The sequence below is a fragment of the Colias eurytheme genome, chromosome 31 (genome assembly GCF_061535395.1).
Source record: "Colias eurytheme isolate Ceu_HAF_F1 chromosome 31, ilColEury1 Martin Lab GWU primary, whole genome shotgun sequence".
Taxonomy (NCBI): domain Eukaryota; kingdom Metazoa; phylum Arthropoda; class Insecta; order Lepidoptera; family Pieridae; genus Colias; species Colias eurytheme.
In genome coordinates this window covers 4,423,216-4,437,866 of record NC_143010.1, presented here as the reverse complement: position 1 = coordinate 4,437,866, position 14,651 = coordinate 4,423,216, and the positions used below count along the sequence as shown (strand labels likewise).

Here is a 14,651-nt window from a genome sequence, read left to right as displayed (position 1 = left end):
TAGAGCGTTGCACGCATATACCATGTTCTTGATAATTTTGTTAAATTTTAGTAATAAGTAAGTAGATGGTATTAAAGAATTTTTATGTACATTATAGTTTTATTTACCTTTACCTTACCTAACAGAAAATACCATAGGATCACTCTAACAAAAAGCAGACATTTTTCAATACTTTGGGGTTAAAAAAGCGTGTCTACAATACAATACTACAATAATATATATATTATAGCTTTCCGCCGGCGGCTCCGCCCGCGGTTTCAAAGAAAAACTCGCATAGTTCCCGTTCCCGTGGAATTTCCGGGATAAAACCTATCCTATATTACTCGTGGATAATGTAGCTTTCGAATGGTGAAAGAATTTTTAAAATCGGTCCAGTAGTTTATGAGCCTATTCATTACAATCAAACAAACAAAGTTTTCCTCTTTATAATATTAGTGTAGATAACTAGTAGCTGAGCCGCTTGGTTTAAAGTCGTGGGCAAAAGCTAGTTTGTGTTATTCAGTATTCTGGTGTATAAAGTACATCACTGCCAAGTAACATCAGTGGTTTTCCGAGAATAAGTATTTACGTTGCCTCTTTAAAGCTGAAGAGTTTGTTTGAACGCGCTAATCTCAGGAACAACTGGTCCGATTTGGAAAATTCTTTCAGTGTTACATAGCCCATTTATCGAGGAAGCCTACAGGCTATATATCATCACGGCTAATCTCAGGAACAACTGGTCCGATTTGGAAAATTCTTTCAGTGTTACATAGCCCATTTATCGAGGAAGCCTACAGGCTATATATCATCACGCTAAGACAAATGTAATGCGGGTAAAACCGCATGGCACAGCTAGTAAAAAATGATAATCGAAGGGTGTTCGAGTACCCATCCAAAAAACTCGAAATGAAAACTTTTTTGCTCGATATTGATAACGGGCTACGGCATCTAATTATTAAAATAAAAATAGGGACAGATTATTACAGTGAAAATAAAAAAAATATTCAAAATTCATCTTGTTTTACATGTTCTGTGTAGTGTTGTTTTATTGTTGCTACTGCCCTCTGCTGTTTAAAAATTGGAAATAAGCTTATCGTATTATATAAATTGAAAAAAGATGTCGCTATTATAAAAAACGAGTAAAATCAACTTGAACATGCTAGAACCTTTAAAAAGTGCTCAAAATTGCTTGTGAAATCCGCTATCGACAGAATTCGACAACTAGATAAACAGAACCACAGTATCTATACTAATATTATAAAGCTCAAGAGTTTGTTTGTTTGTTTGAACGCGCTAATCTCGGGAACTACTGGTCAGATTTGAAAAATTCTTTCGGTGTTAGATAGCCCATTTATCGAGGAAGGTTATAGGCTTTATATCATCACGCTACGACCAACAGGGGTGGAGCCACGGGGGTGAAACCGCGCGGAGCAGCTAGTATAATATATTAATCCCCGTATAAAATATATATTAATATGGTCAAAAAGTCTAAGCAAAAAGTGGAGGAAGTAACAGGCAAGAGTTAAACATCAAAATAAAAAAATTTTGTACAATCTTAACCTTTTGAACGCCAATGACATCTATAGATGTCATGCGCAATCGTGCCCTGTGCGCCAGCGACACCTATACATGCCAAGAAACAGATCATAGATAAATACAAAATAAACATATTAAACCTTTACTTTTACGTGTTTTATTTATACAGTTTATGAACTGAATCCCCAGTTATTACATAATTGTACACAGTAAACAAAATTGCCAAGTAGTTATTCAAATATTTGATGACAAAAAATAACTTAATTAATGGCTAAAAAAGCATGTTCTCTCGCGCCAATGACATGTATACGTGCCTACTAGTGATGTAGTGTAATATTCAAGTAACTTCATTAAAATTTCAGCGAAATTACTCTAATTCGCTTAATTTTTGTAATAACTACAAAAAAAATATATAAGCTTAGTCACTGAGAAAAAAGGTAAATACTACATTCTTTGGTATAATACCATATTGTCTATATTGTGGATATTGTTGATTTGAATATTTTCCTTTTCGCCAATCATGCGCATCCCTAGCACAGTATCGTTATGCAATCCCTTCTGCGCCATTGACATGAATAGATGTCGGACTGATGACGTCGTAAGCGCGTGCCGTGTTGTTAAGTGCGGAAAGTTGTAAAAATATTTTATCGAGTATTGCCGAGAGTGTGAGTGCCTTTATTAGAATATTCTTATGATACAAATTGTCGCTATGTCATATCAAAATATGGTAATTGACCTAAATAGGTACCTACATATAATTAGTATTTGTAATAACTCAAGTATTAAACTAAATGATTGGAAAATAAATATGTAGTTTTAGAGCTATTACGCACTGTCGACCAGTCGCCGGCGACTGGTCGACAGTGCGTAATAGCTCATAATGCAATTCCCTTTATTAAAAGGTAATAGTTGTTTTGATATTTACAAATAAACACTCCACAATAATACCTATAGTTCATATAAACTTAATAAATAAACTCGATAAGTTACAATAACATACAGCTACACATCCCTAATCAGAAGCGAGAGATTATAAAAAAAAGGATGGTTGCCCGCGCCATTGGCATGTATACATGCCAATGGGGCGTAACTGATAGAGAATAGTGCTGTAACTTGCTGCAATTTTATATGTATTTTTGTATCTCAAAAGGTTGATTTTTTTTGTTGATAGTTGCTATTTAATGTGGTCTTAAGTTTTTACAGTAGGAGATGGGGTTAAATAAATATTATTTTTGTGTTATAAGCTGTTTATTCAAATATTCAGACGTGAATTATTATGTTTATCGATAACATTTTGGAATCCCTACTATTTTCAAGGTTATCTCATTGAATTTGTGGCTTGGCGTGGAGGGCACGGCGATGCGTTTTTGCTCTGGCGGTCAAAAGGTTAAATGGTGCGTTTAGACCAAACGAATAAAGAGCCAAAGTAAAAGCATTCTTTCGTGATCTTTTAGTGTAAACGAAAACTCTTAAAAACAGATATTCAGTGTACTTCAGTCTGTTCAGTATTAAAACATTGCATAGAATCTTTTTGAACGCACTAAAGAACAACGAAAGAATGCTCTATGCCCCTTTACACCTTAGGTTTACATCCGTACTAATATTATAAATGCGAAAGTAACTCTGTCTGTTACTCAATCACGCCTAAACTACTGAACCAATTTGCATGAAATTTGGTATGGAGATATTTTGATACCCGAGAAAGGACATAGGCTACCTTTTATTGCGAAATATGTACGACGGGCGAAGCCGGGGCGGACCTCTAGTTATAAAAATAATTTGATATAGTGGGCTTATAATGAGCATTTGCTCGTTTGCATTGATCTAAATGCACTGAAAGAGGCCGCTCACCAGCGCCACACGCATTCACACGAGAAATTGTTAGTATGGATGGATGTTTTTTAATTGTTTCAGATATAATCTACTGGACGGATTTTGATAAAACTTTACAAGAATATAATATATAGTTAATACATCATAAGATATGAGCTATGGGAATACTTGATTTTGCACGCGGGTTTGTCTACAGGTGATACCGGCACAGCTAGGAAGTAATAAAACAACATATATTCTTAAACTGGTCTTTTATTTCTTATACACATCAAATAATTACAACATTCATCACTACATAGTATAAAACAAAGTCGCTTTCTCTGTCCTTATGTCCCTATGTATGCTTACATCTTTAAAACTACGCAACGGATATTGATGCGGTTTTTTTTTATTTATTTTTTATTCTTTTTTTGCTTGTGAACTTTCCATACTTTTTTTCTTCTTCGTAAAACTTTGTCCTTGAAATAAATCTTTCTTCTTTCTTTCTACAATACATTTTTCTCTAATATCTTTCTAGTTCCTCCCACATCTGATTCCACATCAATAGATCTCATAGATCCTAGATCTTGATCACTGGTAGATCATTCTTCGTTAAAAGTGATTTTATTCGATTTAATCTTATGGAATATATGAAATAACTCTGAAGTCGGCGCTATTGCCCCTTTTAGCGCCCAACTATACAACGATTTGGCCACGTCTTCGCTCTTCAAGTTTAGCGTCAATTTCATGTTCTTGTTCAACCTGTAAATAAAAAAAATGATATGTAAATTTAAGTAAAAATAAAATTCGAAAAGCGACTGATTGGTTGGCCCTGCCTTCCAAGCCAGAGGTCGCGGGTTCGATTCCCACCCGGGGCAAATATTTGTGTGATGAACATAGATGTTTGTGTTAATTATCTATATAAGTAAGTATTTATTTAAAATTATACATGTATGTTTATCAGCCATCTGGTTTCCATAACACAAGCGAAAGCTTAGTATGGGATCAGATCGTGCCGTGTGTAAAATTTGCCCTGAAATTTATATTATATTATTATTATTTATTTAATTAGCACATGAAAGAAAGTGAAAGTTTTTTTTAAATAAGTTTTTTAAGTTTATCAGAAACCACTGAACAGATTTTGATGATACTTGGCACTGGCAATATTCGCTTAAGATAGCTTGAAACAACAGCACAGTTTATACATCTTATTAACACATGTTTTTAAGTTGTTAAAGCTTAAATCATCTATACATCTATATATATACAGGGTGGAAGGTTAAGATGGGGCATGAAGGGCAGGTACCTTAACCGTTGAAGCTACATGAAAACGTTCTTAGGAGACTATCCTTAAATTCTTGAGAAATTTTAATCTGCATTCACAGATTTTTGAAAAAATGTACGGTCAGCAAGGAAATCGGCAGTTTTCAAAAAAAATTTTTTTGATGCCAATCGATCCAGTTTCTCATGGGGATCAAAACACTCTAAAAGACCAACTGCGGTATGAGTACTAGAAAAGTCAGAAATCGCGAAAAACTATTTTCATTCATGAACAAGTGAAAAGACAAAGGCACAGCAGCATAACATGCCAGCGACGCGGGGCGTGAGCGGGCGGTGGCTGGCAGCTCGTGCACGAGATGAAAAATTATTTAAATTTGAATATCGAACGAACACGTCACATTTTTATGGCTTATGTAAACAATAACACATAGTAAACAAAAGTTACCAAAAGTTACTCTGTCTTCACTAAAAATGTCCTTAAATAATTTGGAACGTTTAGATCTGTTAGAGGCTTACTTTTTAAATAATAAAAACCCAACAGTTGCATTGGAATGGTACAGGAATAAATACCCAATGCGACATGTACCGACGCGAAAGGTAATTGCGAATCTTGTAAAAAATCTAGCAGAAACTGGCTCATTTAAGAAAAGCTTGACACGTCCGCGTCGTTCACGCGTATTGAATGAGAATACGGTGATAGCAATTTTAGCACTTGTGGAAGCATATCCCGAAATTTCTTCAAGACAAGTTGCCGTCGAAGTTGGTTGTTCGCACTGGATAGTTTTAAAAACATGGAAGAAATACGGCTAGAAATGCTACCGCCATGGGCGATTAGTCTAAGCATTGCAATCTGGGGACTATGCACGCAGAGTTGCATTTTGCAGATGGTTACGAGGCAAATTTAGTAGAGATAATGATAAAAGCTCAGTAGTAAAACGAACAAACCTATGTTTACGTCAAAACGGTGACCACTTTGAGCATCTCATATCATAAGTTTTATGTAAATTATTTCAGAAATTCTGGAATTATCACCACTTTAAATGTTGTTTTTTGTTATTTTTTATTTTCTTTGACAACCGTTTAATTAAATTAATGTTTCTTCTTATTATCAGTATGTGTTTTAATAATCAGAAACAAAACATATTGAAGCCTGAAAATCTCTTTGGAGTTTTCTTTTAGCGCATCTTTTGTTGAATCACTTATTTTCTTAGTGAATGTGTGGAAATAGTTTTTCGCGATTTCTAACTTTTCTAGTACTCATACCTCAGTTGGTCTTTTAGAGTCTTTTGATCCCCATGAGAAACTGGATCGATTGGCATCAAAAATTTTTTTTTTGAAAACTGCCGATTTCCTTGCTGACCGTACATTTTTTCAAAAATCTGTGAATGCAGATTAAAATTTCTCAAGAATTTAAGGATAGTCTCCTAAGAACGTTTTCATGTATCTTCAACGGTTAAGGTACCTGCCCTTCATGCCCCATCTTAACCTTCCACCCTGTATATAAATGAAACCCGTTTTTCTTGGTCAAGGCATCACGCGTGAACGGGTGGACCGATTTCGATAATTATTTTTTTATTATATTCCTTGAAGTACGAGGATGGTCCTTATGTAGAGAAAACATAAATATGTACCACGTGCGAAGCCTGGGCGGACCGCTAGTATTATAATAAAATCGTAGGAAACTCAAAACTGTAAATTGAATATTTTTTTTAAATAATACTTTCCTACGATATATTATATGTATACAGGGTGTCCCACTATTGGTAAACTAAGCGCGAAGGGACTTGTAGACTTGCATACACTTATCACGTAAAAAATACTAATTACGCCAAAATTTTGAAAATTTTTCCTTCGCGCAGCCGACATATTATAACGCTTTTGCTAATGTGAGCATTTTGTCTATGAAAACATAATCTTAAACGATAGCTCATGTGCGGGTGGCAAAGTTGGGCGGGTTGCTTGTTATGGGTGTACACTGTACACATAGAGTTTTAAGAATTCATATATTTGAAAAAAAAATTGGTTGTCTGTAAAGTCGGTTTACTGACGATAGTTGAACGTGACAACGTCCGATTGTGCTTCTTTGCCACTCGTTCCGCGCTCTCGCTCGCACTTCAAGCCTTACATGGAACGCCTCAGAGCGAGGTAACGCCGCATGAGTCATGTTTTTTCGTGCGTGCAGCCGGCTCTATCGAATTATAAGACGTTGTCACGTCAAAATGCGTCTGGAATTTTTCAAGTATTTTTACGTAATCGGCGTATGCAAAACTATAACCTCCTTTGAGCTTAGTATACCAAAAGTGGGACACCCTGTATATTTAAAAATCTCACCTTTCCGGATCAAAAAAGTCTTTTTCCGACGTCAAAGTCAATTTGGATAAATGGGGCGGATCGGGCCCAATCACTTTCTGAACATATTCCTCGTCATACTTCCTTCCCGTATAATCTATACCAGATTTGGTCACAACTGGCAACACTCGATATTCTGGCAACCCAGCCAAATGGTCCGCGAGGTCAGTGTTGCCAGTGTTATATATGCGTAGTAGAGAATGTATGTCGGGTCCGTTTAGATGAGCGTCTTCGTATTTCTCGTAGCCGAGTGCTGAAAGAAAATAAACTTAATTTAATACTTATTAAAAAAAACAATTCAAACTTATAATTTACTAGCTGTTCCCCGCGGTTTCACCCGCATTGCTCCGCTCCTGTTGGTCTTAGCGTGATGATATATAGCCTATAGCCTTCCTCGATAAATGGGCTATCTAACACCGAAATAATTTTTTGAAATCGTACCAGTAATTCCCGAGATTAACGCCTTCAAACAAACTCTTCAGCTTTATAATCTTCTAATATATAAAATTCCCGTGTCACAATGTTAGTTACCATACTCCTCCAAAACGGCTGGACCGATTCTCATGAAATTTTGTGTGCATATCGGGTAGGTCTGAGAATCGGCTAACATCTATTTTTCATAACCCTAAGTGATAAGAGTGGCAGAACAACGTTTGCCGGGACAGCTAGTATTAGTATAGATTCATCTCTAGCTTTCCGCCCGCGGCTTAGCTCGCTATGTCTTTAAACCTTATAAATTATAAAATCCCTCTATTTATAAAAAGAGCGTGTGTGCCGAGCACACGTGTCAGAAGTGAAACTGATACATTTTTGGACCTTTAAGACAATTTTTTGTACTCAAATTTTTTCAGCATTTTTAAAAGTGAAACTTATTAAGGCGCATTAAAGTAAAATTTCAAGGTCGAATCATGGCAATACCGTCACGTAGTAAGGCGACAATTTTGCACACTCTTTTTTAGTTACAAGTATTTGAAACACGATCTTATGTTCTGTATACCTTTTTCTGAATAAATGCCCTTCTATTCTATCATATACTAGCTTTCCACCCGCGGCTTCGCCCGCTGTGCCTAAAACCTAATAAATAATATACTAAAACCTTCCTCGTGAATCGCTCTATCCATTAAAATAACCCCATCAAATTCCGTTGCGCAGTTTTAAAGATATACACACATATGGACATAGGGACAGAGAAAGCGACTTTGTTTTATACTATGTAGTGATAAATTGATTAGACCTACCTTTAACACAAGTCTTCACCAAACCGCTATGCAAAGAACTAACAACCGCCACAGGCTGGCCCGGCGGAGTCGCTATATACAAAATGGCTCCTTCCTTAGTATCGGACAGCATTTGAACACTTATGTATACTAGATCGCCGAGTTTATCGATTTGTACCTGAAAAAAATAAAAAATCTTATGTACTAGCTGTGCTGTGCGGTTTTGCCCGCGTGGCTCCGCTCCTGTTGGTCTTAGCGTGATGATATATAGCCTATAGCCTTCCTCGTTAAATGGGCTATCGAACAGTGAAAGAATTTTTCAAATAGCCCATTTATCGAGGAAGGCTATAGGCTATATATCATCACGCTAAGACCAACAGGAGCGGGGCCACGGGGGTGAAACCGCGCGAAGCAGCTAGTCACAAATAAGTTTAAGACTTAATAAATAATTAGAATTTAAAGATTATTTTTAAGTTGTTGTGTATGTTATTTTTTGTGAATGTACATGTCTATGTTAAATCAACGTTCGGCCTGGTTATTCAATTGAATGTCGTCATTCAATGAACGCGCTAGTCATTCAGTCAAATAGCAGATTTAACCAGATGACGGCGACATCGCGATTTCCCTGACAACCAGACGTACGGAAAACATTAAAGCATTGAAGTCAAGAGAATAAATATAAATAAATAGAACAACGTTAAAAAAAATGTGTGCGTGTACTAGTGTACACACGTAAGAAGTGAAACTTTATGACCTTATTTTTCAAAAAATAATTTACTATATGCAACTTTACAGAAATACGTCGAATCACGCGTGGTAGGGATAAGAAAAAGATGGCGCGTAACGGAAAAATGTCACGCGTAACGAAAAAATGTTACACTAAATTTTTTTCCAACCCCGGTAAAGAAGTTTCACTTCAAAACGACTTCAAAAACGGAAAAGTAAAAATAAAAAAGATTTGATATTATTAATTATCTACTACATATTATTTAGATGTGCTATTTACTAAATAGGTTTGATGTCGGTGCCATAAAAATGCATATAATATTATAGTATTTTATTATGTAAATGATATAAAAACTAAAAATTAAACAATGTTAAAAAATATTTCAAACTTATTTACCTGCGGCCGCATATTCCTATGTCCCTTAGCTGCCCGTATCGCTTGTACTACACGGGAGGGCAAAGCCCTAGACATCACATTGATCGGTTGATCCGTGTGGGGCTCCAATAGTGTTATAACATGCCAAGTGCGTGTCTGTGTTGCTATCACTGTAAGAAAATTGTTTTTTTTTTCAGGACAATTTTCACACACGGCACGATCTGATCCCATACTAAGCTTTAGCGTTATGGAAACCAGATGGCTGATAAACATACATCTATTATAATTTTAAATAGTTATATAGATAATTGTTATTCATAAGAAGAAGAAATAAAGAAAAAAAAGTGAAATTAATTGTGAAATTTCGGGGGATTGATATGTTTTTAAAAAAGAGCGTGTGTGCCGAGTACACGTGTCAGAAGTGAAACTTCATTGGCAAGATTCACAGATACCAAACTCAACGCCGTACTCCTTGACGCGACCTTGAAATTTTACTCTCAATGCAAATAAAGAAGTTTCACTTCAATAATTTTGGCAAATAAGATAATTATTATCAATAAATCCAGTTTAAATTTTGAATCAAAGAAAGAACATTTAATAGCAAAGTATTTTTGACTCTAGCATCATACACACATACTCTTTCACTATTAGAAAAGAATATTTCATTTAAAAATTGCATCAAACACTTTCTATGAAATTTTCGATCAAACAATTCCTGTATAAAAGTGAAGTCCCATGTCCCCAAGTGGGGTAAGGGGCAGATGCATTATGCATACATCTGTTTCACTGATCAATTTTCTTTAGGGACAAGTAGGTGATCAGCCTTCTGTGTCCTACCAGACCAAGACATTTTTTTTTTCGTGTCCACCGGGAATCGAACCCAGGACCCCTCGGAGGTGGAATTCCTGTATAAAAACTATATAAATAACCAAACACTTACACTTAAGCCGCAGCCTCGCTACCAAATCCGCTAGCTCCTCTGTATCCATATTTTTACTTGCAAACCTGCAGAGCAAAAATTTAATTTTAAACCTTATTAGTTATTACGCTCAGTATTTTTATTGGACTACATTTTTTTAGGGTTCCGTAGCCAAAATGGCAAAAACGGAACCCTTATAGTTTCGTCATGTCCGTCTGTCCGTCTGTCCGTCTGTCCGTCTGTCACAGCCGATTTACTCGGAAACTATAAGTACTACAGTGATGAAATTTGATGGGAATATGTGTTGTATGAACCGCTACAAAAATATGACACTAAATAGTAAAAAAAAGAATTGGGGGTGGGGCCCCCCATACATGTAACTGAGGGATGAAATTTTTTTTTTCGATGTACATACCCGTGTGGGGTATCAATGGAAAGGTCTTTTAAAATGATATAAAGTTTTCTAAAAAACATTTTTCTTAAAGTGAACGGTTTTTGAGATATCAGCTCTCAAAGTCGTAAAAAGTATGTCCCCCCCCCTCTATTTTTATAACTACGGGGTATAAAATTCTAAAAAAAATAGAGGTGATGCATGCTAATTAACTCTTTCAACGATTTTTGGTTTGATCAAAGTATCTCTTATAGTTTTTGAGATAGGTTGATTTAACTGTAATTTATTATATTTGCTGCTACGGAACCCTTTGTGCGCGAGCCCGACTCGCACTTGGCCGGTTTTTTTTTACATGTATTTTAATTATTATTGCTTATGTATACCAATACTAATTACTAATAATATTATAAAGCTGAAGAGTTTGTTTGTTTGAACGCGCTAATCTCCGGAATTATTGGTACAATTTGAAAAATTCTTTCGGTGTTAGATAGCCCATTTATCGAGGAATGCTATACCTAGGCTATATGTCATCAAGCTAAGACCAACAGGAGCAGAGCAATGCGGCTAAAACCAAGGAGCACAGCTAGTTAAACTATAAATTGACTCTATCGATTCGCCCGCTTTGCCTAAACCCAATAAATGATACACCTTCCTTGAGAATCACTCTCTATTAAATAAAAAATCGCAAAAAGCATAAAATCCGTTGCATACTTTTAAACATACAAAGGGATATAGGGACAAAGAAAGCGACTTTGTTTTATACAATGTAGTGATTTTATTGTATACTTACCTACTTAATGTGAATCCATACTAAAATATTATAAATGCGAAAGTAACTCTGTCTGTCTGTCTGTTACTCAATCACGCCTAAACTACAGAACCAATTTTCATGAAATTTGGTATGGATATATTTTGATACCCGAGAAAGGACATAGGCTACTTTTTATCCCGGGAAAATGACGCAATCCCGGAAATCCCACGGGAACGGGAACTATGCGGGTTTTTCTTTGACTGCGCGGGCGAAGCCGCGGGTGGAAACCTAGTTTATTATAATTTATAATAATATATTGTAACTGCTTATCTTGCACTAACAAAAAAAGCAAACAAAGTATCTGGACGACATTCCAGAGGAGGCTAAAGGACAACACATGAGATGGAGTGTGTCTTTAAAAAAAGAAAATGAAATCTATATCTTCTTCTTATATATAAAAATGAATCGCAAAATGTGTTGGTAAGCGCATAACTCGAGAACGGCTGAACCGATTTCTATAATTCTTTTTTTATTATATTCCTTGAAGTACGAGGATGGTTCTTATGTAGAGAAAACGTAAACATGTACCACGGGCGAAGCCGGGGCGGACCGCTAGTATGAATATAAAAATGAAACCCGTTTCGCATTGTCACGGCATCACGTGTGAACGGGTGGACCGATTTCGATAATTCTTTTTTTATTATATTCCTTGAAGTACGAGGATGGTTCTTATGAAGAGAAAACGTAAACATGTACCACGGGCGAAGCCGGAGCGGACCACTCGTAATTAATATATTTCTAAAAATGCTTAAACTCATGAAATTATATTGTCACCAATCCTTGATAAGCAATTTTGAATTATATACCGTTTACATTTAAAATCGATTCTATAGGAGTCGGTTGCATACGAACATACAGGTGAAGCTAATGCGTGTAAACAGGGACGCCGGGTTTTTAAAATTCTCGTGGAAATGACATACTACTTATAATTTTTTTACATATCTAGCTGTCGCCATTTTGTATGGCGATCTATCCATCGAGATTCGAGAAGTCAGAAATACTTACAACGGAAGACTAAATCTATGAAAGCGAAACTGCGTACGGAAGTCTAGCTAGTAAATTAGTAATTACTAAATGGACACAAGAAAATACAAGATTGTTTCTAGGCGCGCGTATTACGTTTAATAATTATGTTTATTACATATTAGCTTTCCGCCCGCGGCTACGCCCGGGTTTTTAAAGAAAAACCTGTTCCCGTAGGATTTCCGGGATAAAACCTATTCTATGTCCTTTCTCGGGTATCAAAATATCTCTATACCAAATTTCATGCAAATTGGTTCAGTAGTTAAGGAGTGATTGAGTAACAGACAGACAGACAGAGTTACTTTCGCATTTATAATATTAGTATGGACTTAGATCGCGCGGATTTGTTAACAGATGAGAATTATTATTTTAAATATTCATAGTCGTGGACCTTGTGGGTGCTCAGCACCCACTAAGTATTTACCTCTCTCCTCTCTTTATAGTTTGAACGAAATCTGGCCGTTTAAAGTGGGTCAAAATCGCGCCCAAAGAAGTCGGTTACAAACATACAGGTGAAGCTAATATAAAGCGTGTAAAAAGAAGTCGGTTACAAACATACAGGTGAAGCTAATATAAAGTAATACCTGCACAGCACCCTCGCAAAGCTCGCCGGCACCATTGGCAGGCGCGAGTTGCGCACTGCTTTCGATACATCTTTCCATGACAATCCAAACTCTGGTAGCGCAAGACTACAGCACACTTCAATTGGCATCTTTGTCAGGATGTTTTGAAGGTTGAGTAACTCTGAAAATGATGATTTGAAACTTTTGTAGTTGGTGGTAACTTGTTTCACTAACATGTTTATATTTATATAAATAATATAAATAAATATTTTCACACGGCATGATCTCCCTCTCCTATACTAAGCTTTTCGCTTGTGTTGTGGAAACCAGATGGCCGATAAACATACAGATATAATTTTTTAATACATACTTATATAAATAATTAACACGCAGACACGAGAGCATAATATATTGATGTTCATCACACAAATATTTGGGTGGGCTTGGAAGGCAGGTTCACTATCAACGAGTCAGTTGAAATTTATGTTATGACATTTCAAATTTTAATAATAAAATTATATTGTATTTTTTTTTGTTTATCTAAGCAGATACCTATGTCCTAAAATCTACCTACATGCCAAATTTCAGCTCGATCCGTCCAGTGGTTTTGAGCTGGGCGTCGATAGTAGGGCGTGGAAAGTATCATAATTGTGTTCGTAAGTATAAAGTATAAAATACGTCATTGAACAAAAAAAAAAACATTCTCACTCGATGTTCTCACTACATAAATATTATTGAGCTTCTTGCATTTAAGTCATGATATTACTGGGAAGCTAAGAAATACTTAATTCACAATGGAATTCCGTTTCCCTCAACAACGTTGTACTTAGAAAAGTAGAACAAACAAAATAAAGGAACGATTGTAAAAGTTTAACAAAATTTGTACTTACTGTTCTTTGATACTTGCTGCATTTTGGAATAGTCCTTTGTCACACACTGATTATATTAACAATTTTAAATTAGTTATCGTCACAAAATTATAATTAAATCTAAAATACAACAAATAAAATATAGCACATCGCAATTCGCTCAGGCATGTCCGTTAAGTTTTGAAATTGAAATTTCAAATTCGTATTTTTGACATTAGTTGACATTTAGGTCTATTATCTATGACTATACATTGATCGGGCGTTAATTCATTTGTAAATATTTGTTTTACTTTAAAAAATAATATAACATAATTTACCACGATAAAATAACTAAAATCATGTCAAGGTAAAAAATATTTTAAATTTGATACATTCAATTAAAGCACAAACTCGAAGCATGAAACTAATTTAATTGCAGTATTAAGGGGAATAACTATAATAATACTTTAGTAGTATTAAAAGAATGTATGTGTGTCACTCGTTCACGCAAAACCAACTGAGGCACGAGCATGAAAATCGTATCGTCATCGAAGGAACATTTGAATGGGAATTTTAAAAACGCCTCTGCCATATTGTGTAAAACTAACAATTTTTTGTTATCTATATCTACTTAACTACTTCCGCCCACGGCTTCGCCCGCGTTTTCAAATACCGTTTCTGTGGGATTTCCAGAATAAAAATATGTGTTGTAAATTTGCAAGAAATTTTATATGTTTTTATTTTTAAATCATTCCCCAAAGCGTTCAATTCGAATACTAGTTTTTGATTGTTCTAGACAACGGTAAACAGGATTATAAGG

At 35.5% G+C, this 14,651-nt stretch overlaps 2 protein-coding genes across 3 annotated transcripts in view; one reads left to right on the top strand and one right to left on the bottom strand.

Moving 5' to 3' along the window:
* Positions 1–14,651, top strand: part of LOC149895555 (sorting nexin-16-like) — a 72,203-nt gene that overhangs the window by 38,090 nt on the left and 19,462 nt on the right. The window lies entirely within an intron of this gene.
* On the bottom strand, positions 3,585–14,031 carry LOC149895558 (uncharacterized). Its single transcript, XM_090118965.1, has 7 exons — positions 13,874–14,031; positions 13,005–13,164; positions 10,217–10,281; positions 9,298–9,446; positions 8,196–8,352; positions 6,940–7,210; positions 3,585–4,089 (listed from the first exon to the last, which is right to left on the bottom strand). Exons 1-7 carry the CDS (start codon positions 13,893–13,895, stop codon positions 3,930–3,932), a joined length of 984 nt encoding a protein of 327 aa, XP_089975091.1. The 5' UTR covers positions 13,896–14,031; the 3' UTR covers positions 3,585–3,929.